A 25627-nucleotide genomic window follows, 5' to 3' on the forward strand; every position below is an offset into this window, starting at 1 on the left:
CAGGCACAGGCTGCTACAAATAAACTGCCTCCTTTTGACCAAGGCAACACATGCAGAAATTAGATGACGTAGATTGCTTTACAAGTGCGGTGGGGATTTACCATGGTTAGTGAGGATTTAGTGTGGAAAGTGAGGATTTGGCATGGAGACACAAACTCTCTCTCTCCTCTCTTTCTCTCTCTCCTCTCTCTTTTCCCTTCACACTGTACTCGTACCACTGTTGAGCTGAAAAGGCCTACAGACAGGCGGTGTTATGAAAATGCCGATGTGGTGCACTGTAAAACATCAAACAGCATGCCAGCTCTGCTCCACACACACACACACACACACACACGCGCACACACTGCATCAGTAACGGCGCGGGCTGCAAACGCTCATGACTCATTGGTGGCACCAGTGCATGGCCTGGTTGTAGGATCCTGACTAATATCAGACAGAACCTCTTAACGAGCCTTACAGGGTATCGTAGCATCACTGTGTGTGTGTGGTTGTGTGTTTGGTCATGACCCAGTTAGAGATGTAATGGTAAGAAAATTTAACGACGATTATGATGACCAAAATAACCACGGTTCTCGGTATTATCGCAGTGTATTTCAATTGTTCTGGAAAATGTTTCTAAGCCCAACACCAATGATTGACAGAGCTGATAATCGGCCAATTCTGCATGCACAACAACACTGAGTCATCAGAACAGCATAGTGTTTTGTCATAAAATTGGGGTGGCTCCTTTTAAAGGCTCCCTTTTTTACTCTATGCGTTTATCGCACATTAAGTGCAGAGGGAGAGAGAAAATGCATTCGCAAAACTAATAGAAGTTAGATGTGCTGGTGACTGAAGTAAAGTTAGTGAGTTTTTGATCGGTAAATAAAGCTGCAACTTCTTTGATTGAAGCTGTATCTTGTGCGTATCTGTTGGTTATAACTGGCCTACCGTAGGGAGAGGCGGGAAAATGTAAACACATTTTAATGCTTTACCAAGAGATTGTGCCAGACTGAAAGCTATTTTTTTGTCACTAGCAGCCTACATCAGTCCTCCACCTGTCAAATATACTGTAGTTGCATTTTCAGCTCTGAGCAAAATTGTTCAGGAATTATGTCAACTAAAGCGGAACGTGCGTAATATTTTATTTCCTCCGGGCATGGGAGAAAAACATACAGTTTAAAATGAGTCTGTGTACATTTCTGACCATTTCAATATGTTACAACATACAGGACGGACATGAATGAATGGCCGTCACAGGCTGTCCTTAGCTATAGTCCAGTACATGCCGCTAGTGTGTATCACAGCAAACTTCCAAAATGCAGTATTCAGCTGTATGCATTCACCAGAGGAGTGGTAAAAAGCAAACCCTCAAAAGAGTTGTTTCTCATTGTTGCTATCCTATACATTTGGTAGATTTAACAGAGAACCATTCCTGTGAGAGTAAGCCTGCGCCGCAGATCCACAAATCTAGCTAGGTTTATTTGCGTTTGCAGTCATCCTGAAATATGCGTAGCAGTGCCACCTGATTTCAATACATAACAACCTACGTTACATGCTGCGTCTACTTTGGGGGACTCATGGGGGACTGGAAAGAATTCCACACACATTTTGTGTGTGTGTGTGTGTGTGTGTGTGTGTGTGTGTGTGTGTGTGTGTGTGTGTGTGTGTGTGTGTGTGTGTGTGTGTGTGTGTGTGTGTGTGTGTGTGTGTGTGTGTGTGTGTGTGTGTGTGTGTGTGTGTGTGTGTGTGTGTGTGTGTGTGTGTGTGTGTGTGTGTGTGTGTGTGTGTGTGTGTGTGTGTGTGTGTGTGTGTGTGTGTGTGTGTGTGTGTGTGTGTGTGTGTGTGTGTGTGGAGAAGTGTGGTTTGTTGATGTGCTTGTGCCCCTCTCTGCTGGATGTGCTGAGGGAAACTGAACTGACGACTCATCTGCCGTTCCTAATGGATTTAGAGGCATGCAGGAAAACATTGTGTAACTCTGCTGTTCATCCTTTTTCTCTTTCTCCCTCTCTTTTCCATCTCTCTCTCTCTCTCTTTCTCCCTCTCTTCTCCATCTCTCTCTCTCTCTCTCTCTCTCTCTCTCTCTCTCTCTCTCTCTCTCTCTAGCCCTTCGAGCCCAGTGATTTGCTGCAGGGCCAGAACCTCACCAAGGTCCTCAGCACTCTGGTGGCTCTTAACAAAGTCACTGCAGGTAAACAAAAATCACTTTTCACATTTGCCCTTGTGTGTGTGTGTGTGTGTGTAAGCGCAAGCCAGAGATACTGCAGATACAGTCACCATTTCAAGCATATGCATCATGTGTGCTAGAAATTCAGACAGTGAGGCATTGTTGGTGTTGTTTCAGCTCTGTTTACTCGTCAAGCTTCCCATTTTTGTCTGATTTGTTTTTGAAAATGTCTCTTTCTGTCCCTTACTTCCCCATTGTCACTCACACTTTTTCACATTTTCTTTCATCTCTCTCTCTCTCTCTCTCTCTCTCTCTCTCTCTAGACATCAGTGTGGGTGGTGACTCTGTGGGCTCTCGCCTCTCCTCCACGCCGCGGATCAAGTCCTTTGAGTCTCTGTCCTCACAATCCTCCCTGGCACGATCCTCTAAGTCTCTCCACAACCAGTTCCGGAGCCTGGTGAGTAACACACACACACACACACACACACACACACACACACACACACACACAGTGAATCAGAAGCCTCAGTGTGCTTAAAAGGAGTGAGTGAGAGTGTTTGTTCTGCTGAAGCAGATAATGTTTCCTGTGATGGAGCGAGTGATGGAAAATAGTTGAAAAATCTTCCTGTCTTGTGTGCCGGATGCCGGATTAGGGATTGTGTTTGCACATCCGTGTTTTTGGGACATTGGAAATGGGCTTCAATAGCCTCTTGGCCTGACGGACCTGCAGGGCAAATCCCAAAATTTGACGAAAGTTCTTATGGGTAGAATTCCCAAGCTACTGTTGGACCTCAGGTGCACTGCATGAAAACTAGACCTTCTGTAAGACTCCTGACAATTCTCTGAGCACAGCTTAATGCTACGCTCATAAACTCTACCATACCATACAAAGAAGAAACTTGATTTAGTCAAGGTACAGACATGCTACCATCTTATCTGAACCTGAGGTAATTTAAAATGGACGGAGGTAAAAAGGTTGAAAAAGGTCCTGTGGCTACACCAATCATTCATGTGTTTTTGTTTTGATAAATGGAAGGGATGCAGGATGCTCTAAGTGCACTCTTAAGTGAACACTGCGTATGTGTGCTACTGTCAGTGTTGCGTCATCATTACAACTCCAGTAGCATCTCGAATCGTTGATGACAAAAACGGCCTCAGGTGCCACCTTAAGAAGACCATTGGAATTCAAAGAAAAAGATGTGACGTGAATGGCAAATCCCTTGACATTTAGATTGTTAGTTTGTCATACGCTGGTGTTGGCACTGCTCGGGAAGCCATCTCATTATATTGAGCTGGTTGGCTAAGTGAACAGACGACATGGAGCTCTGTTTGAAAACACAAGCAGGCAAGCCAGAATTGCCTGTCAAAGCTGTTATTGTTTTGGAGTTTAAAGAGCCATGTAAAAATAGCCCTGATGGATCCCCTAATGAGCATGGTTATACCAAAACAAAAAAAGCCACGATCATGCTAGTCATTTTAGAGTGTTCATAGGAGCATAGTCATAATTGTTGACTTCACTCATAGTGACTGAACAGCTGACTTTCCCAGTCACAACAACTGAACTGAACTTGCCATTTCCCCAATGCACTGAATAATACCTATTGGCTCTTGTTCCTTCCCGTGCTTTATCCAAGCCTGTAGCTAGCCCATACAGGTTTGGCACCAGCCTAAACTCTTTTAGTAGCTGTGTCGAATCTGTGGTGATCACCTCTTATCCTTTCCTCTGTGGCGCTCCCCTAGAGAGTCTGGCGCCCTACAAATTGTTCCCTCTCGATTTTTTGAAGGCCACTACAGAGCCCTCCCTATATCCCTTTTTTATTTCTCATTCAGTCTCTCTCACGCTCTACCTTACTCTCCCTCTATCTCTCTCTCCCCTTCTCTATCTGTCTGTTTCTCTCTCTTCTCCTTGTCTCCCTTTCTCGTCTCCCCTTCTCCCTATCTGTCTCTCTCCCTCTTTGTCTCTCTCTTAATGTCTTTCTTTCTGTCTTCCTTTTCTCTGTGTGCCCGTAGGACATGACTGAGAACAGCAATGCCCAGCTGGTGGTGAAGGCTCGCTTCAACTTCCAGCAGACCAATGAGGACGAGCTGTCCTTCTCCAAGGGTGACATCATCCATGTCCTCCGCACCGAGGACGGAGGCTGGTGGGAGGGCAGCTTCAGCGGCAAGACCGGCTGGTTCCCTAGCAACTACGTCCGTGAGATGAAAGGTAACAGGAAGTCCAGAAGTCCAGTCTTGTTTTTGTTGTCGTTGTCGTTGTTGTTGTTGTTGTTGGGGAGTGAGGGTTTTTGATGGGACAGCACGGAGACAGGAAATGAGAGGGAGTAGGGTTGGGATTAGGGGAAGAGGAAATTGAAAGACGGGCCTCAGAGCTGTAGATCATGAAGGCTGAAGATGAGGTGAGGTCTGCGTCTGCGTCACATCCTCTCCCAGTGAGCTGTCTCTTGGATGAGAGTCTGTGAGCTGGGGGTGCAGAGTGTGTCTGCTACCTCTGGTGTTTCTGTGCTGAATCCAAAGCTATTTTGGATGCCTGAATACGTTCTGCTGATGCTTAGGATGTTTTGAAGAGAGTGGTGGCTGTTTGAATCAGAATTGAATTCGGTTATTCCAAAATGCCCAAGAGTTTTTAACTCTATTGCAGATTCAATTGTTACCGTGATGTGAGGTTGATGATGATGAGCAAAGAAGGTTTTGAACGTTTGAAGTAGGCTTGTGGCCTACAATAAAAATTCTGTATTTGTGTTAAATGGCATATTGATGTGACTGGGTTAATGAATGTGTGGTGAACCCCAGTCTCTCTCTGCTCCCCCAACAGAGAAGCCTGTGTCCCCCAAATCTGGTACACTGAAGAGCCCCCCAAAAGGGTTTGACACCACTGCCATCAGCAAGACCTACTACAACCTGGTGAGTAAGAACAACATGACAACATGATGGGCCCTCTCTGGAGATCCCTGAAGAGAGCAGTGTGAAGGAGGGTTTTTTGGTGCTTGTTTTGCTGATGAACCACATGGTGACGGTGTGGTGGTGGATGTTAAGTTCCCCCTTCACTGTAAAGCACTTTGGGTACTCAGAGTGGAATATAAATGGAATCTATTGTTGTGTAAATGTAAGCTGTTGTTTATTTGAGTCGTGATGTGAAGTCTACTGCCGAGTGGGCTGGTAATACGTCGATTTGTTTATTCTTAGACTGAAAGCAAACGTATTCTGCGGCTGCCTTGTGCAAGTGACTCTTTGCACAAGGCAAAGAGTGTGCCTAGACCACGCCCCATTCAAAGCAGTATATTATGCTAAACTCAGGATCTCTGTTTGTTGTAATGTAGAAGGATTAGGTGAAGTTAAGTCTGAGTTGTGAAACAACAAGGCCTCTGTGGTTTGATGCTGAATACATGAATGAAAGACGTGGTCTCATGGCATTCTTGACCATGGTATGTTACTGTTGTCTATCAGCCACATTAGTTTGACATTATTGTGCGGTGACAGAAAATGAAAAAAAGAAAATGCATATTTAAAACACTTCAAAGTATTAAGATAAATATAATGTTCAGAAATGCACGGGAATCTGTTTTGTTCAGTTTCTTCCACTTTAAGTCAACGTCCAGAGCTATTTTTGTTGCTGCAAACAGAGGCTGCATATTTGTCTTGTAAAGGGTTCTGTGGTGTAGTTGAGCGAGCTGGGTTGTAGCCGTGTACCTTCCACAGACCAGAGTTCAGTATGTAGGGAATGAGCGCCGGCCTGGTCGGGGGAAGAGACCTTTTCTCTCTTTATCTGTGACTGGAACTACCTGAGAAGGGGTGGGACTGGTCACAGACAACAACATTGAACAAGCATGTCTCTGTGCTTGACTTCCTTACCAGACTCGCCTTTTGTTTTGACTCCATAAGCGTGTCTCTTGGTTCTGCATTTGTGTGTGTGTTTGTGTGCGTGTGTGTTTGTGTGCGTGTGTGTTTGTGTGCGTGTGTGTTTGTGTGCGTGTGTGTGTGCGTGCGTGTGTGTGCGTGTGTGTGTGTGTGTGCCCCCTCGCCTCAGCTTTCTGCGTGAGCGGATCACTGAGCAGGCGAGACGTGTGTGTTGAGGGGAGTCATACTCCTGTAGGCGCTCGGCTAGCGTTGCCTGCCTGATGGATGGAGGGGGAGGGGAGGACAAGAGTAATTATAGGCTAGGGGAGAGGTGAGGTCACAGGCTGGGGTGACAAGTGTGTGCGTGTGTGTGTGTGTGCGCGCGTGTGTGTGGGTGTGCGCGTGTGTGTGTGTGTGTGTGCGTGCGTGCGCGTGCGTGTGTGTGTTGGGGGGATGATGTGTTAGTAAGTAAAAGGTGGTATGGTGAGATATGAGGTCAGAGATGGGCGAGAAGTGTGTGTGCACGTGTGATTGTGTGTTTGCATGAATGTGTATGTGTGTGTGTTTATGAGTAAGAGGTGACACTGTGAGAAGTTGAGAAGTAAGGCCAGATGCTGTGTGTGTGTGTAAGTGCGAGTAAAATGCAGCTTGCTGAGACATGATGTCATAAGCCTGGGTTAGGAGTGGTCTGGGTGTGTAGTTTTTGTGAAAAGTATTTGTCCTCAATGTAGCACTATGTCATCCATGTCCTGATTACTTCTCAACTGGTGTTTTTTTGTCTGGAATAAGGGTGTAGTGGTACTCAAGTTCGATACAGTACTGTGACAATACTGCTGATGCACATATGACAACACATATGAGCAGGAATAGTATTTTGAAAAGATGGCAAAAGTGTTTTTGCATTAATTGTCTAAACTGACATATGGTCCGCCACTTCAGAACTCTAAAAAGATGATTACTGTTTAAAACTGCATTTGGTACATTCGGTACACATCTGTATTGAACCTAACATCCTGTGCCTAAACGGCTCCACATGAACATGATATATACTTTTACACCCCTAGTCTGGAGTATTGAAATATTGTGACCAGACAGCCATTCTGTGCTGGGATGCGGTATAATGTCATATAATGGGTCTCATTTTCCTTGAGGAAGCACATCGAATAAAACCAAGAATTTCTCTCTGCCTTGCCAGGTGCTTCAGAACATTCTAGAGACCGAGACGGAATATTCCAAAGACCTGCAGAACCTTCTGTCCAATTACCTGCGCTCGCTCCAAAACACAGACAAGTGAGTTCGTTGTCATGGAAACAGCAGTTTGACATTCCACCTGTGTTATTTTAGAAAAAAAAAAAATCGAGACCAACAGATTCAACACATGGCCCCCTGTTTTATGCGTCATTCCACTTGATTGGGGACATGATCACATGATCTCAGTGTGCTTTATCAGTATGGAGGATGCAGTATGGATATCAGTTTACCTTTCATATGTGTAACAGTAATGTTTACCTAGTTACCAGGTCGACAGGGATGATTATCTTTGGCTACAAACAGCTTTGCAGGGGGTGCTTCTGTTTGTGTTCTCTAGCTTATTGCTCTCTCTAGTGTTGACATTTTTTTTGTTTTCAGGGAAGAGTAGAGTGTTCTTTTTTTATTTCTTCTGCTCTGTTTGTCTAATTGAGAACATTGACTGTCCTCACACACCGTGCCCTGTTTAGCAACCACGCTGGGGGTTTAGCAGCCACACTGCTCAAACAGTGTGTGTGTGTGTGTGTGTGTGTGTGTGTGTGTGTGTGGGTTGAGTCGACCTTAATCTTTGTTCATATCTGCATCCTCTAAATGTGCTCATAAATCAGACATATGAATCAATATCTGATGCACTCACTTCGTCGGTCTGTCGGTCTAACCTTTTTCCATCTCCCACTCATGTTTATTTTTCTTTGTGTGTCTCCCCCACATTCTCGATTTTACTTCCCTCCTTCTTTTGGCTCGTCTGCTTCTCTCTGTCTGTCTGTCTCTCTTTCTTTCTTTCTCTCTCCCTCCTTCTCTCTCTCTCTCTCTCTCTCTCTCTCCCCCTCCATCCCCTCCTGGTCAGGCTCAGTAGCTCAGACATCAGCGTCATCCTGGGCAATCTGGAGGAGATCAGCACGTTCCAGCAGACTCTCGTCCAGTCCCTGGAGGACATCACCAGGTAACCCCTGCCCTCCCCAAATACGGCCGCACACACACACACACGGACGCACACGGACACACACCTTAGCCGTTAGGCCCATAGCTAAAGATGCTTGAAGCTTTACCCTCCATTCATTTATCTGGTGCTTTTACCTGAAATGAATTACAGTGGGGTGTGCATGTGTTTATCAGCACTTATGCATTCTGGGAATTGCAGGACCACCTGTCAGTTGGGCTAAAGAGTAGCCTGACATGGCCCTCCGTAAGCTTCCGCTCAATTTTCATTTCCCTTCACCATTACGTCTGGGTGTGATCCCATTGAACTCGATTTCTCAGGGATGCATTCCACTGGATCAATCTGTGAACGGGGGGGGGGGATGGGGGGAGGCAGGTGTTAACAATGACGTCGAGCATATGCGCGTTTGCTACACGGTCTCACACCCAGAGCGGTAGATAAAACAGAGTGGCGACACTCCCATAGACTTCCATAGGAAAAAATGACAGCGCTTTTTCCAGGCTATTTCCTCGTTATGGGGCTTTTGGAACTGTTTACAGCCAATCTCTTGGTTAGTAGTCAATGAATTAATTGATTACACCTTTCAGCATCAGAAGTACATCCCACCCTCCTGCGATTCAGCCATTCAGCACAGGTTTTTTTGGAACTTTTGATCGTGGCGGCAACATCAAAGAGTGTCGCAACTCTCTCTATCTATGGCTCTGCTCACACCCAACTCCTCGAACGAGGACGCATGGTTAAGCCCACCTGGCGTCAATATCGGAAGCCGAAGGTGCCCATGCGTCCTCGTTCGACGAGTTGGGTGTGAGACCTTGTTGTCTCTATAGCTGTCACGACCAAACGTTAGCGAATGGGTAAAATCATCATTTCAAATTCCAACAGAGTTCACGCCTCCTGCCTGAAATCGATTCAGAATGGAGTAGTCCAGACCCTCTGTACAATATTAGTACGAGGGTTTGGTACGACCAGGCTAGCTAAAGAGGGAACTCCAAAGAGCATTCCAGACAGAATGTCCATACATAACGACAAAAGGTAGACATGGGGTCTTTGGTGTGCAAATCCATTCCCAACTTGTTTTGCTATCATCTGGCTGAACAGGGAGTGGCTGTTTTGCACTGCGGAGTCTCCCCACACTTTTATGCACAGTCCCCTGAGAGTGTTACAGCTCACTACTGACATCTAGTGGACAATGTGTTTAATGAACAGGTGTCACTCCCACTTCGTCTAGTTCAACACTTCACAAATCACGCTATTCATGGGTTTCATCAGGTCCCTTTCCACAGGTGTATTAATCAAGCACCATGCAGTCTGCATTGATAATCAAGGTGCTTGATTTCATACACCTGTGGAAAGGGACCTGATGAAACTCATGAACAGGAAAATGGAACGGCACATTTGTATCATTTCCATGCCTTCTGTAGTGCGACTACCTGTCTGACTGACTGTTTCATCAATTTATTGTTTAATTGATTAATTGATTGATTGATTTTGTTGGCTGTCTTCCTCCCCCGTCGCTAGACACCCAGAGACGCAGCAGAGGGTGGGAGGCTTCTTCCTCAAGCTCATCCCCCAGATGAAGTCTCTGTACGTGTGCTACTGCTCCAACCACCCCTCCACCGTCAACGTCCTGATGGAGCACAGGTGCGTGGTGTTCTTGTTCACCCCCAGGGGGCAGTGCAGCGGGACTGAGGGATGTTGAGAGGGGTTTATGGAAGTGACTGTTGCTGTTGGCAGTAGTGTTGCGCGGGTGGGCTTTTTTTAAAACCCGCACCCAACCCGACTCTTCAGGAGATCCAAACCGCCCCGCCCAACCCGCAAAAATATGTTCGAATCGTGACCCAAATCCGACCCGACCCGACCCGAGGGAAGAAAAAAACGCACCTAACGTCTTTCGTTGCCTAATAAGTCTAATTCTCCCACGTGAGGACAGCAGTGGTTAAAATGATCGGTCATTTTTACAATCTGCGCTCATCCACGGCATTCATAATTGGAATCTGCAGCCTAGACGTAGCTAGTGTTAAATCATCTTCATGGACATAACGATTTTCCATTAATATCTCCCCTTGCAACTTCATAGGCTACTTTTGCGTGAAACACTGTCAAGCATAAACACATGTTGCATGATCACAGCTGTTGTTCGTGCATATGACAGAAGCAAGGTGTTCTTGCATTGTGCACAACCTTCCATATCCCAGATCAATTGGCTATATGTCCATAAAATAGCATATGCGCGATTGACTTTTTTCAGTCAGTCACGCATGGTGCAATTGGATGCTGAATTTAGGAGAAATTATGTTTTGCGCTCGACCACACCTCCTGTGTTGTACATGCGATTTAGAAAGTCTGTAATGCAAAATGTTAGCCTAATTCGTTGCACCTAATATGTAATAAGTTCCCAAGTGAGAAATGTGCATTTTTACTTTTTTGACCCGACCCACCCGCAATGTTTAGAAAAAACTACTAGGCCTACCCAAATCCGCCCGACCCGCGGATAAACCCGCGGATATCCGCGGATAACGGGCTGAACCGCGCATCACTAGTTGGCAGGGTTTACTGTGCTCGTTATTAGAATGCACTCTACTGTCATCCGATATCTTCTTCTTCTTCTTCTTCTAACGGATTTTGTGCGTCTAATTCAGCTTCAACCGTTTAACGTAGAAACTTCATTCAAACTGTGCTGTGTAGGTCTTACTTATGTGACTTCAGCCATGTATTTTTCAACTTTAACTTTTATACTTTTTGAACTATTAATTAAAAAACGATTAAAATTTCCTCTTAGACTTAAGTGACATCCTATTCTTAATCCATAGGGTTTAATATGACATTAGTCCACCCTTTAAAGCTATAACAGCTATGAGTGACTTTTCTGGGAATCCATGTCTTTTCTGAGATCCATGTCTTTATGGACCTTGCTTTGTGCACTGGTGCACAGTCATGTTGGAACAGGAAGTGGCTATCCAAACTGTTCCCACAAAGTTGGGAGCATGGAATTGTCCAAAATCTATTGGTAAATACTATAGCATTCAGAGTTCCTTTCACTGGAACTAAGGGGCCAAGCCCAGCTCGGGTATGGCCCCTTCCTGTTCCAACATGACTGTGCACCAGTGCACAAAGCAAGGTCCATAAAGACATGGATCTCAGAGTTTGGTGTGGATGAACTTGACTGGCCAGTACAGAGTGCTGACCTCAACCCGATAGAACACCGTTGAGATGAATTAGAGCAGAAACTGAGAGCCAGTCCTTTCATCCAACATCAGTGTGTGACCTCACAAATGCGCTTCTGGAAGAATGGCCAACAATTCCCATTTCAACAGCCAATCAGATTGTAGGATTCTGGGAGCCAATCAGATTGCAGGATTCTGGGAGCCAACCAGATTGCAGGATTCTGGCAGCCAATCAGATTGCAGGATTCCGGGAGCCAATCAGATTGCAGGATTCCGGGAGCCAATCAGATTGCAGGATTCCGGGAGCCAATCAGATTGCAGGATTCCAACAGCCAATCAGATTGCAGGATTCCGGGAGCCAATCAGACTGCAGGATTCCAACAGCCAATCAGATTGCAGGATTCCGGGAGCCAATCAGATTGCAGGATTCCAACAGCCAATCAGATTGCAGGATTCCAACAGCCAATCAGATTGCAAGACTCCGGGAGCCAATCAGATTGCAGGATTCCAACAGCCAATCAGATTGCAGGATTCCGGGAGCCAATCAGATTGCAGGATTCCGGGAGCCAATCAGATTGCAGGATTCTGGGAGCCAATCAGATTGCAGGATTCCAACAGCCAATCAGATTGCAGGATTCCGGGAGCCAATCAGATTGCAGGATTCCGGGAGCCAATCAGATTGCAGGATTCTGGGAGCCAATCAGATTGCAGGATTCCAACAGCCAATCAGATTGCAGGATTCCGGGAGCCAATCAGATTGCAGGATTCCAACAGCCAATCAGATTGCAGGATTCTGGGAGCCAATCAGATTGCAGGATTCCAACAGCCAATCAGATTGCAGGATTCCGGGAGCCAATCAGATTGCAGGATTCCAACAGCCAATCAGATTGCAGGATTCTGGGAGCCAATCAGATTGCAGTAAAAACATACTGTAAAGTACACAACATGAAAATCCTCATTCGCTCTGTTTTACCCCATCTCTCTTTTTTTGGTATTATTTGTGTTAACTACATTAATTATATTTTACATTTCATTTTCGCCATTTTCATGCACTGGTAATTCCTTGGAGATGCATTTCTAGTTATGTTTTGTTGCCCCCAATTGACGTTACGTAGTTTCTGTCTAGTTCATACTGCCCTTCTTATCTTTCCTCTTACAGGGGACCTACACCAGGCGTGTTCTGTTCGCGACGCATGAAATCCATTTTAGAAGACTGGTCTATTTTTGTGGAACGTACGCCCCACTGTCGCGTCTGGTGTAGCTACCTCCATTGATTATAGCGATTATTAACTGCAGCATACGTGTCGCTAACGGAACCGTTCAGTTACGTGCCTGGTGTCGCTCCCCTGTTGTTTGTTTTCTTACTTTTTCTCTCTCATCCCCTTTTCCTTTGACTCTCTCCCCCATTTCAGCCTCTCATGGTCTCTTCATCTGTATGTTTTTTGTTTTTTTTTCCTGGCAGTTCTCTAACTCTCTCTATATTTTGCTCTCCCTGTTTCTCCCTCTGTCTCTCTCTCCATCGTTCACTATCCCCTCCCTTCTCTGTTTTCCTCCCCTTACACCCTCTCCCTCACTCCCTCCCGTAATTAAATATGCTTATCATAACTTTATTAATATTTATTATGACATCCTCAAGTGCCTGGGGGTTGGGGGCGGTGTGATATTGCAGAGGATGGGCGATCTCTTTCAGTGTGATTTGGAGATTTACTTTGATTTGAACACGTGACTAGTTATTTAGACGTGTTAAACTGGTGTGTGTCTTAGTGGTGTAATTGTCATTAGTACGGTAGACAGTAATCTAAGATATGTTAAACTAACTCTCCTCTCTCTCTCTCTCGCTCTCTTTCTCTCTCTCTCTCTCTCTCTCTCTCTCGTTCCTCTCTCCCTCTCTCTCTTGTTTCTCTCTCCTCCCCCCTCTCTCTGTGTCCAGTGAGGAGCTGGGGGAGTTTATGGAGAGTAAAGGGGCCAGCAGTCCCGGCATCCTCACCCTGACCACAGGCCTGAGTAAGCCCTTCATGAGGCTCGACAAGTACCCCACCCTGCTCAAGGAGCTCGAGAGGCACATGGAGGTGTGTGTCTGTGTGTGTGTGTGAGATTGCTATGATTGGCAGAGAATGCTGAAAGTGTAAGGAAAGGAAAGTATATATGTCCGCACGAGAAAGAGTGGAAAAAGTGTCTGAACGTGTGTGTGGAACGCATGTTTTTTCCTTTTAGTCTGTCTCCCCAGGAGTGTGGGTATGCCCCCAGGAGACTAGTGTGTATGTGTGTGTAGGACAGTGTATGTGTGTGTGTGTGTGTGTGTGTGTGTGCTTCACTGAGAGTTATAGAGTGCTCTTGAAAGCCTAGAGCTCCTCTTCACATAATTGGCTCATCAAGTGATGTGCTGAGATTTAACCTGCCCTCTCTCTCTCTCTCTCTCTCTCTCTCTCTCTCTCTCTCTCTCTCTCTCTCTCTCTCTCTCTCTCTCTCTCTCTCAGGAGGGTCATCCTGATAGGCCAGACATTCAGAAGTGCATGACTACATTCAAAAGCCTCTCGGTGAGTCGCTTGCCGCTGTCTCTGGAGAAATATGTGTGCTGGTTAGAGCAGCCCTGTTAAACAGCAGGCTGTACGCGTACTACACAAGTGTCTTGGCAATCACAGTATAGCTGTAAACTGCAGCGTTGCGATTCAATGTTGTTATCCTGTTCTGCTACCCCTGTTTTGTAGCGGTACGGTGCACTTGTCTGTTTTGAACATCACTCATCATTATGCTGTGTCATAATGGGTGTGACTTTAGTTTCCATGGAGACTGCCACTTAACGATGCACATACACACTTGTCTGTCGGTCTGTCTCTGTCTGTCTGTCTGTGTGTGTGCGTTTCCACGGCAACAGGCACAGTGTCAGGAGGTGCGCAAGCGCAAGGAGCTGGAGCTGCAGATCCTGACGGAGAGCATCCGTCTGTGGGAGGGCGAGGACATCCACACGCTGGGCTCCGTCATGTACATCAGCCAGGCCATGGTGCAGAACCACAGCTCCGAGGTGAGCAGCTCACCAACACCCTCCAGCTTTGACTCATGTAATTAATATGAAAGCATGTCACGGAAAGGCGGACTAGTTTCGGCCTATGCCGTCCTGTGACATGCCATCAGTTGAGTTGAGCGTACAGAACCTTTTTCTTGCCCACTCACACACCGCCTGTGACATGCCATCAGTTGAGTTGAGCGTACAGTACCTTTTTCTTGCCCACTCACACACCGCCACATGGGTAGCCGCGACCCACTTGCTGCAGTGGATTACACACACACATATGCAGGATGATTTGGGAGATTAATAACTCAGTGCATCCGTTTATCAGAAAATGGAAGAAAATACTAAATCAGAGGAGCTCAGCACCTCACCAACACACCCTCAAGCTCATTTGATTCATATGAAAGCATGTCACAATACGCACATGTTTCGGCCTATGCCGTCTTCAGCGTCCGTGTTGTGACATACTTTCATATTGATTGAATGAGTTAAAGCTTGAGAGTATGTTTACTTTTTTGTTTCATCTAGTGCTTCCTTTGTTTACGCACCCAAGCCCCTCTATTTTTACGCGGAGTTGAGCCGTACCTATTTCTTACTCGCAGGGCCACCACCCACTGCTGCGCTGAAAATACACACACATATGTGACCATTCACAGCGAAATCAGTCGTTTTAGATTAGGTTATTTTGAGAAAATCAACAATAACAAACTTCCGGGTTAAAATGTTGAATTTCACGTTTTCGCCTAATTCGACTATACAGTCTACACTTTCATATCGTGAACGCATTTCACGGAAAAACATACGTTTTGACTGTTAAACCCGGCGAAGATTCAACACATTTGCTGTCATTCCCGTTGTGCACGCGCCGCTTAAAAAGGTGATTTCTCCTCTTCTGGCATATCGTGACAGGAGAACCATGTCAACTTTGGATGCTGTTATCTTAGCGATAGTTTGTGTAATGCCCTCGATATACATATCGTTGGAAAGCTTAGTTTATGGCCGTTCACGTGAGCACAATAACTTAATTTAATACATTTTACCGAAACGACTGGTTACAGGCTCACATATGCAGGATGATTTGGTCGATTAATAACTCAGTGCATCAGTTTATTAGAAAATGTAAAAAAATCTGAATGTGTAATTATTATTATTATTAATAATAATAATAATATCAGTAGTTCTATTCTAGACAAGCATGAGTGTAATTGTTGTTCTGTGTTTGTAGGAGAGACATGAGCGCTACCTCCTGCTCTTCCCTCACGTGCTGCTCATCCTCTCTGCCAGCCCCAGGATGAGTGGATTCATCTTTCAGGTGAGAGAGAGGTGTGTGTGTGTGTGTGTGTGTGTGTGTGTGTGTGTGTGTGTGTGTGTGTGTGTGTGTGTGTGTGTGTGTGTGTGTGTGTGTGTGTGTGTGTGTGTGTGTGTGTGTGTGTGTGTGTGTGTGTGTGTGCGTGCGTGCGTGCGTGCGTGCGTGCGTGCGTGCGTGCGTGCGTGCGTGCGTGCGTGCGTGCGTGCGTGCGTGCGTGCGTGCGTGCGTGCGTGCGTGCGTGCGTGCGTGCGTGCGTGCGTGCGTGCGTGCGTGCGTGCGTGCGTGCGTGCGTGCGTGCGTGCGTGCGTGCGTGCGTGCGTGCGTGCGTGCGTGCGTGCGTGCGTGCGTGCGTGCGTGCGTGCGTGCGTGCGTGCGTGCGTGCGTGCGTGCGTGCGTGCGTGCGTGCGTGCGTGCGTGCGTGCGTGCGTGCGTGCGTGCGTGCGTGCGTGCGTGCGTGCGTGCGTGCGTGCGTGCGTGCGTGCGTGCAAGCCAGTGTGGTGAAAATGAGCGAGGAGGAGGAGAGTGAATAAGTGAGAGAGAGAGAGAATGAAAAAGAGAGCAGGAGAGCGGGAAAGAGGGAGCATGGGGAAAGAGGGAGCACATAGAGCACAATAGAAAGAATGATGGGCCTATAGACTGTAAAAGCCATCGACTTAAACAGGATGTGGGGGGACACGAAAATAAATCACGGCACAGATGAGCGTAATGAGGTGAAGGGAATAAAGCTGGAGTACAGAGACGGAGGGAGAGAGAGAGAGAGGGAGACGGAGAGAGAGAGGGAGACGGACAGGGAGAGGGAGACTGATAGAGAGAGAGACTGAGAGAGAGAGACGGAGAGAGAGAGAGGGAGGCCACCAGTCTCAGAGGATCACTGTGAGGGAACGCAGGACAACGATAGTGTGTGTGAGATGGAGAGTCTGTAGCGAACACAAAGACTGCGAACATGAAGAGACGATTTGGAGGAAGGAAGAAAAAGGGGATGAGACGAAGAGGAGACGGAACGAGTGAAGAGTGAATAGGAAAGACCAGAATGGGGGGAAAAGGAAAAAAAAAGATGAAGTTCAACTTCAATCAATGGCAGTGCTGGGTGTTTGTTGAGAACAGCTTCTTCAGTTGGACTTCAAAAAAAAAAAAAAACGTCTGGCTTCCATTGTGTGCATGGTGTGAAGAAATGGATGTTTTGATTTCTGAGTTTCAATGCGTCTCTCTCAGGGGAAGCTGCCATTGACAGGCATGATGGTGACCAAACTAGAAGAGTCTGAAAGCCACAAAAATGCCTTTGAGCTGTCTGGTAAGAGACTGAATATATATATATACACTCACCCAGCGCTAGTGTTGCTGTTTAGCAGATTTTGCTATTGCTAGAATGTCCTACTGAAGTTTTTTATTATTGTTATTATTATTATTATTATTATTTTGAAAAATCCATCTGATATGTTTTTAATCCCTTGTGTTATTTTTTTTCTGCTGCGTTGCTGTGCCTCCTTGTATAGTATCTGAATGTATCTGCACATTTGTTCATTGTGTGTGTGTGTGTGCTGTAGGGAGCATGTTTGAGCGGATCAGGGTGATGTGCTTCACACAGCAGGACCAGCAGGACTGGCTGGATCACCTGACGCGCCAGACCAAACACACCTCCATGACGGCGCCCAGCCTCAAGCCCCTCACCGTGCCCTGCCACACGGTCAGTGCCCCCCTACCCCACCCCCCACCCTGGCACACAGTCAGTGCCCCCCTACCCCACCCCCCACCCTGGCACTGCCAATGCACTCATCTGTCTGTGTTGCGAAGGATGGCAACTTAGCACTACTCATACAGGGTCTCTAGATAATGATGCTACTTTCGTCTCTCTGTACCCAAAGTCCACTTATAAAATCCCTGAATGGCAAACTCCATTTATGTACGGGTGATATCCGTTGGTACTAATAGACCCTTGCTTTTACCTATTGGTCTCTCAGTTGCTTTCCTGAAGAGCTTGACAACAGTTCTAATAATAATGCATATGGTGCATCGTTTCCACTTTACTGTACATGAAAATGGCTACATCCTAATATCAACCTTATGAGCCCTGTAAACGTTCTATAAGCGCTTGACTAAAGATCTTCAAAATAAACTGTCTGCACACTTCAATCCCTTGTGGTTTTAATAGCCTAGCTTTAGGTCAGACAACCATCCTTAAGGCATGCCTTTTGACTAAAGACCATTTCTTTGGCTTGTATGACGAGTGCCATAATAGCTGTCTTCTCTCCCAGCTCCCCTCCCACCCCCTGACCCCGTCCCGTCAGTCGGAGAGCCGGGGGCTGACGGTGGGCCCTGCCTACCACACGCTGCCGCACCCCTCGTCCCACGGCGCCCCGCACAGCACCATGATGTGGGGCCCGCTGGAGCCGCCCAAGACCCAGAAGCCCTGGAGCCTCAGCTGCCTCCGCCCAGCACCCCCCCTCCGGCCCTCCGCCGCACTCTGCTACAAGGAGGTAGGGCATGGGAAGTGTGTGTGTGTGTGTGTGTGTGTGTGTGTGTGTGTGTGTGTGTATTTCTGGGTGAGAGAGATGCCCCCATCTACCTGTTTGCTTGTGTGTCTGTTTGCCCCTCTGTTGTTCTGTTTTATTATCTATTTAGCTCTATTAAGGTCTCACATATCATGAACACACATCCACTTCCAGTCTCAAAAGCTCGTTCTCTCTCTCTCTCTCTCTCTCTCTTTCACTCTCTCTCACTCTCTCTCTCTCTCTCTCTCTCTCTTTCTCTCTCTCTTGCTCAATGTTTAAAATTATATTTGATGGTTATTTGCAAAGATTCTAGAACAGAACTCTGTTCTTAGCACGGCCTCTGAATGTACGAGTCCATAACAGCCAGTTAGCTAGTCCAGATCTTATGCCACCGTCGATGAATGTCATGTTATTCGCAGATAGGCAGATAGGCCGATACCAGTCAACAATAGTCTGACGTAAGGATGATGTATGCCTGATAAATAATATATGCCAGACTTTCCTCATGGTATATACTGTATATATGTGTGTGTGTGTGTGTGTGTGTGTGTGTGTCCATGCAGCAGGACCTCAGCAAAAGCCCCAAGAGCATGAAGAAGCTGCTGCCCAAGCGCAAGCCTGAGCGGAAGCCGTCTGATGAGGAGTTTGCCCTGCGCAAGAGTACGTGACCGTCACCGTCTCCACAGCACTCTCACCACACTGAACCGAGTAGAACACAGCCGTACAGGACAATATGGCGTAGTGCATGTCCCAGTAGAACTTCAATAGGGCATCCCTGCCCTGCAGTTGGTTATGTCACGAATACATGACTTGGTTATATCATGAATACGTGTCTTTCCTCTACTCTGTCTCCTCTCTTCTCTCCTTCCCTCTCCTCTACTCTGTCTCCTCTCTTCTCCTCTCCTTTCCTTTTCTTTCCTCTCTTCTCTCCTTCCCTATCCTCTACTCTGTCTCCTCTCTTCTCTTCTCCTTTCCTTTTCTTCCCTTTCCTCTCTTCTGTCTACTTTACTCTCTCTCCTACTCGGTCTCCCCTCATTCCTCTCTTCTCTCCTCTTCTCCTCTCCTCTCCTCTCCTCTCCTGCTCTGTCTCCGTTCATCTCTCTCCTTTCCTCTCTCCTCTCTCCTCTCCTCTCCTCCCTGCTCCTCCTTTCTGCTTACCTGTCCAGGTACGGCAGCTCTGGAGGAGGATGCTCAGATCCTGAAGGTGATCGAGGCCTACTGCACGAGTGCCAAGACCAGGCAGACTCTCAACTCAAGTATGTGGTCATGTACAAACACACGCACACGCACACACACACTTATGGCCATGTTTCTGGTTTCTGCTTTCTGCTTTAGTTGTGACCAAATGTTCCAGAACCAACACACTTGTTGTGAATACACACACTGCACACTCTTGTTAGTAAACATAACTTGCCACCCTAAAGATGCCCTCTGTTTCAAACTACTCACCTGTTCTGAGGCTGGCTCTGTAGATATGTTTTAACAGTGCTTTCCTTACCCTCTTTTAACAGTATCCTCTCTTCCTCTTCTCTTCTCCTCTTCACTCCTCTTTCACTCACTTTGACATCTTATTGATCCTTTATTTAAAAAAAAAAACATTTTCATCAATGTCACTCTCTTTTGGGGTTGTTCTGATCAACCCTTCATCTATTATTTAATTCATCCTTTGTTTTATTATTTACACTTTCTCCAAAATCCGCCGTCTATTTAATATTTTATTTCTTCAAATCTTTTAATTTCCATTTGGTCATTTGATCACCCCATCCCCTTTTCCTTTCTACATGGTCTGTTCGGCACCCCTCGCCATGTTCACACCCCCCTCCTCCCCAACATCATATGGTTTCTCCCGCCACATCAACGCTCTCCACCCCTCCCCTCCCCTTCCTCCACCACCACCACCACCACCACCACCACCACCACCACCACTACCCATGTAGCATGGCAAGGGACAGACCTGATGCACAACCACGTGCTGGACCAGTCCAGTGTGGACCCTCTGGGCCGCCGTAGCAGCGTATCTCGGCCGGAGGGCAGCTCGGACCTGTCGGAGGACTCGGACTATGACAGTATATGGACGGCCCACAGTTACAGGATGGGGCCCATGACTCGTAAGAGCTGCAGCTCCTATATCTCCCACCAGAACTAAAACAAACAAACAAACAAACAGACAGACAAACAAACAAACGAAAACCAAATGATGACCTCGGCACTCCTCCTGCCCCCCCATGCACTCCCTTCCCAGTGCAGTCTCACTGTTCATAGACCAGTCCTTTGAGTTTGCTTCTTATATCGTTTCATTTTATTTATGTTGTGCATTTTATTTATTTGCTCTATTAATCCTTGTGTATTTATTCATCATTGTATTATTATTATTATTATTATTGTTTATTTATTTATTTATTTTTGTATGCGATTTAACCAGGCTACATGTTTGTCTCTGTGTTTTATTTTTTTGATCCTGTGTCTCTCTGTATGTGTACATATTTATTTATTTATTTGTTTATTTATTTATTGTTTATTATGTGTATGCACTTATCGGTTATGCCCTGTCAATTGACCACTCGACCGCTCCCTTTGATCTATCATTCATTCATGCCGCTTTTATTTTGCACGGGAATGCCAACCCCCAACCCCCCGCCCCACCACCCCTGCCCATTTATAATTCATCCTTGTAAAAAAAAAAAAAAAAACAGCCCATGGGCTTCTACCACCAGAGCTGCTCTATTGTTACCTATTAACTGAAGTAAACCTGACCGAAGCCAAGGCCTTGTAGGAGAAGCTCTCTCCATAGTGAGGTTTGGACTTCCTTTTTCTCCAACTACAGACCCTCTCCTTTGACATGTGTGTGTCACTGTGTAGATCACAATTTTGGTTCTGTCTTGAGGTTGAAGTTACCAGGTTAACTTCATTTTAGGATCAAAGATTACTGAATAATTTCAACAACAAGGGTACTGACAAATGAAATCGGAATCAAGACAGGTGGTATTGTTAAGGAACTTCCTCTTCTTATGACTACTATGGAAACATGGTGTTAACAGAAAATGAAGTTTGGTGTTCAGTACCAGTTCAGCACAAATCAAGGTCAAAATAATGAAATTACATTTGTTCAAGGTCATTATACAATGCTGCAGGTAGTGTTGGGACAGTTGCACAAACTCTTGTCATGTATTAACGATCCCCCCCCTGAATTCTTAATTTTATATGTGTACTGTATTTTAAAAATTATTTTTGTACACTTACGGTATGCTTGTTTGTAAGTTTCCTTTACTCGTGTGTTTTAAGAGTTTATGACTGTATGTCAAACGTTTACGCCGAAATGGTATGAAAGTTTACAAAACAAATGTGTTGATGTTGGTGGTGTTGTTCTTGATGGGTTGTTGTGAATTTGTTGTAAATCAGGTACAGTATGAGAGCTATAAATATGAAGAGATGGCAGATGTCTGAGCCTTTGGGGTGAAATCTCCCTCTTTCTCTCTCTCTTCCTTTCTCTCTCACGGTCTCTCTCTGTCTTTCTCTCCTTTCTTCTCTTGCCTTTTCTCTCTCTCCCTTTCTCCATATTTCTCTCCTCTCTCTTTCTCCATTTTTCTTTCCTCTCCCCCCCCCCCCCCCCCCTCCCCTCCCCTCTGTTTCCAAGCTCCAGACATTCAATGTTTACGAAGCGGGTGAGCCCTCCTATTCTTTGTCCCTTATTATTGTAAAAAGTGCTGTTTATTTCTTTCTTCAAGGCAACAACATAGAAATAACTGTCTTGCCAAACATCCTGCAAGTATTAGATCAAAGAATAAGAGAATATAAAGTCTACAGTATGTGTTGTGTTCTATTCTATTCTCTGTGACTCAATACTGTCGTCGAGAAAAAGAAAGAAAAAAAAGAGAATCGGGACTTTCTTTTCCAATGTTGTACCGTATCTATTACAATGCTGTGTACGAAGTAAAACCTTGCAAGTGATGTTTTATGGAAAACATAAAATGAAACAGTACTAAAATGGTTGTTCAAAAAAACAAAAAAAGGGGTCAAAAATCAAAATCCTAACAGAAACAATGTATTATACATTTTGAATAAATCTTGATTTGTTAGATTGTCTTATAGTATTTTTGTGAGTTTGTGAGTGCGAGTGAGCCTCATACATTGTTCAGCCGGTCAATCACGCCATTCTCAGTGGCTCGCCAACACCGGTGTTTTTCTTATTGTTGTTGGGGGGGGGGGGGGGGGGGGCACTGAAGTTTATTCAGCAGTGCCAATCACCTTGAGCCTGTACTCCCTTGACAGCTTTTGTTAAAGCTCTTTTGTCTGTCTTCTCCCTTTGTTCTGTCTCTTGGATGGTGCTACTCTGCATGACTGACTAACCCAGTCCCCGTCACTCACAACCACCCCGCTCAAGTTTTGTCTTTTCTCCTCCTGACATCTCACACACACGGGATCAGAATGATGAAAGCCTATCAATCTGTCAATCAATCAATCAATCAATCAATCCACCTGTCTCTTCTCAGCCAGTCAGGCATCTGTGATCAGTGTTTGCGGCGGTCTGACGGCAAACTGCGGGTGCTTTTTTTTTTCTTCTTCTTTCCTTTTTTCTCGAAACAGGCACGAGGCGCGACACGGGGCCGTCCGCGCTGTTTCCGGAGAGGATCATCATCGAGGAGACCAGGAGCAACGGTCAGACCGTCTCCGAGGAGAAGTAAGAACTCTGATCAGACTTCACAGAGGAGCTAGACCGATGTTTGACTAGTCTCCCCCGAACAGACACTTATGCGTTTGGGTTGTATTACACTTAAGCTGATTATATCCCTTGATTCAAGCAGGTACAGCATGTACCAAGGTAAATGCATGCCTTTTGCCTTTCATTTGCATATCCCAGATCTACACAATACTGTAAACATGTTCAATTCATTTCGTTCAGTCATGCTCTTCCAGGTTGAGGACATCATCAACATCAACAGTGTACGGTAGTTGCAGCACGAAAGCATGGGGGTGATCTTTTGTTTTAACTCCACTTTTATTCTCTTCAAGGAACCTGGCGGACGTAGTGTATGCCTTAAGAGATGAGGTTCGGGAGCTGAAACAGGTAATGGATGGTGAACTGTGCTGTTGAGGGTTTGCTGAAATGTTCTCCTCATCCAGGGTCTCCTAGCTAGAGAGGGAGCAAAAGTGTCTGGGCAGATGCATTAATTAGTTCATAAGTTCCAGTAGAACCCTCTGGTAAACCTAGAATTTCAAGCTAAAGAGGTTCCAGAACTGTGTTCGCAGACCTTCCAGAATGTCTCACCAAACTGGTAATAAAGTCAGTGACTTTGTACTACTTGGCAGTCTAACAGGGGAGCTACACCAGGCACGTGACTGAAGCGTTCTGTTCGCAACGTGTATGCTGTAGCAGTTAATAATCATTCACTATAATCAGTGTAAGTAGCTACACCAGACGCGACAGTGGTGCGTACATTCGAAAAAAATAGACCCATCTTCTAAAATGGATTTTTGCGTTCGCGTCGATTTTCGCGTCGCGAACGGACCGCTTCAGTTACGCGAATGGTTTAGCTCCCCTGTAATAAGGTAGCACATGGTAGCACTGTTCAGGTGTGAATACGTCAGTACTAGGAGAGTTCATAGGCGTGGTCAACTCAGCCTGGTAGTTCAAAAGCTTTTTGTACATGTTTGCTGTTTGCTGCTTTATTGTACATTAATAATAATAATAATAATAATAATAATCATAATAATAATATAATATAATGATGCATTCAGTTTTTACAGCTCTTTTGTAGACACTCTTCTAGAAGCGAAAGCTTTTTCTATATGTTTGCTGTCTGCAGCTTTATTGTACTGTATTGTTGTGATGACCTCTAAATTAGTCTGTCGTCTCCTCTCTGAAGGACAATAAGAAGATGAAGCGATCTCTGGAGGAGGAACAGAGAGCGCGGAAAGATCTGGAGAAGATTGTGAGGAAAGTCTTAAAGAACCTGAATGACCCATCCTGGGATGAGACCAACTTATGAGTTTTCGTGTGTGTGTGTGTGTGTGTGTTAGTGAATGCACATTTTTGGTACATTTGATCTGCTTGCATGTGTCTTTCCCTGTTGAAGGGATGTGTGTCTGCAAGCATCTAGTAACACGAATATACAGGGGAGCATGTAAAGTATGTGTGTGTGTGTGCGTGTAACTGTACATGCCTGCAAACTCTGGTGTGTTTGTGTGTGCTTGTGCTATGTGGTTGAGGCGAGTGAGAATTCTAAACTTGCCGTCCTGCTGATGAACTGACCAAGGGTACCGTCCACTGTGATGTATTGCCCCACCCCCTGTGCCTCTCATTCCAGCCTCACTGACCAATCAATGCAGGGGAAAGGACACAACCATGCATCACTATGGCAACTTGCAACCACATTCTGTTTTCAGGAATAAACATCATTCAATCAGGCTGGATTACCTGATTTAAGTAATTATGACAAGCTATGGACCTCAGTTTAATCCCAAATGGGATTTTTATCCAAAACCTTCAGGATGGGTCTTAACCACTCTTGGACATAAACCATAGACAAGTGTGTGTTTGTAGAGGAGGGAGATGTGGTGAAGAAGTACTACATTTATAACTGACTTTATAAAAATAATGTAAATATATATATAATGCAAACACATGCCATCCTCTCTGCATGTCATCCTTTCCATGTCCACTTTTTAAAATTAAAGTTCAGTGGCTTTAAAACTCCGGTCTTCCCTTTTACCCTATGATGTACTCCAAAAGGTACAAGCATATGTTTGATGTGACCACTGAGGTACGATGTGCAGGAAAAGCCCAGTGCCTTGAATGCACTTCCTGTTTTAATCTCAGTTTTTTTCCTTTCCCTTTTATTTGTGAAACTTTGCGAAACTTACAGCTGACCAAGCCAAGAGGCGTGATCCTGAGTCTTATAACATTCAGTCAAAAGCTTATTTATTTCTCGCACTGTTTCTGAAAACACCAATCTCTGTACAAAACTGTAAATAAAGACCTCTGCTCTTTTTTCCCCAAACCATTCCAAGATGGGTTCAATTAAAAGGTCAAACTTTACACACTTTGTTCCTCATATGTTTTTCCTCATTCTGTTGCAGCACCATTTTACTTCAAGACTAGCAAACAAATAAATCAATCACTGTTACTCAGACTCTGGGGACCTGGCAGTGCCCCTGCAAGCTGCGGAACACTCTCTGTCGCCGTGACATTTGGAACGAGACAATAAGACAACCAACGCACTGCAGATATTTCCATGACAACTGCGTTTTGATGCCCCGGTACCTGTGAGCAAGTGAGCGGCAAATACGCCCTGACAGGTTGTGACTCTTGTGTCCCTGTTGCAGCCTTATTACCATTAATTACCACCGCTTCATCAGATAATCCAAAGGAGGTGCTTGTAAGCACAAATCTATGTAATTATGACCTGATCTTTTGTCCCCAAAGGCCAATGGCTTGCAGGCATTTACAATTGGTGTTGCATAAACATTTCATGTCAAATTGATTAGAA

The 25627-nt window shown here is 45.5% G+C and overlaps 1 protein-coding gene across 4 annotated transcripts in view; it reads left to right on the plus strand.

Moving 5' to 3' along the window:
* Positions 1 to 25170, plus strand: part of arhgef7a (Rho guanine nucleotide exchange factor (GEF) 7a) — a 33148-nt gene extending 7978 nt beyond the window's left edge. Inside the window, exons 3-21 of one of the 4 annotated variants that reach the window (XM_062534502.1) lie at positions 2086 to 2170; positions 2470 to 2603; positions 4157 to 4352; positions 4959 to 5047; positions 7176 to 7270; positions 8076 to 8171; positions 9687 to 9809; positions 13263 to 13401; positions 13810 to 13869; positions 14208 to 14354; positions 15568 to 15654; positions 16864 to 16942; positions 17196 to 17335; positions 17904 to 18125; positions 18707 to 18800; positions 19307 to 19396; positions 22725 to 22818; positions 23151 to 23205; positions 24005 to 25170. In XM_062534502.1, the coding sequence (XP_062390486.1) occupies positions 2086 to 2170; positions 2470 to 2603; positions 4157 to 4352; positions 4959 to 5047; positions 7176 to 7270; positions 8076 to 8171; positions 9687 to 9809; positions 13263 to 13401; positions 13810 to 13869; positions 14208 to 14354; positions 15568 to 15654; positions 16864 to 16942; positions 17196 to 17335; positions 17904 to 18125; positions 18707 to 18800; positions 19307 to 19396; positions 22725 to 22818; positions 23151 to 23205; positions 24005 to 24127 (2148 nt within the window). In that variant the 3' untranslated portion in view covers positions 24128 to 25170. Of the gene's footprint in view, positions 1 to 2085; positions 2171 to 2469; positions 2604 to 4156; positions 4353 to 4958; positions 5048 to 7175; positions 7271 to 8075; positions 8172 to 9686; positions 9810 to 13262; positions 13402 to 13809; positions 13870 to 14207; positions 14355 to 15567; positions 15655 to 16863; positions 16943 to 17195; positions 17336 to 17903; positions 18126 to 18703; positions 18801 to 19306; positions 19397 to 20077; positions 22167 to 22724; positions 22819 to 23150; positions 23206 to 24004 lie in introns of those variants that run through there. The other 3 variants (XM_062534501.1, XM_062534504.1, XM_062534503.1) reach the window with 3 other exon arrangements.
* Positions 25171 to 25627: the final 457 nt, after the last annotated feature.

This window comes from Sardina pilchardus, chromosome 4 (assembly GCF_963854185.1).
Source record: "Sardina pilchardus chromosome 4, fSarPil1.1, whole genome shotgun sequence".
NCBI lineage: Eukaryota > Metazoa > Chordata > Actinopteri > Clupeiformes > Clupeidae > Sardina > Sardina pilchardus.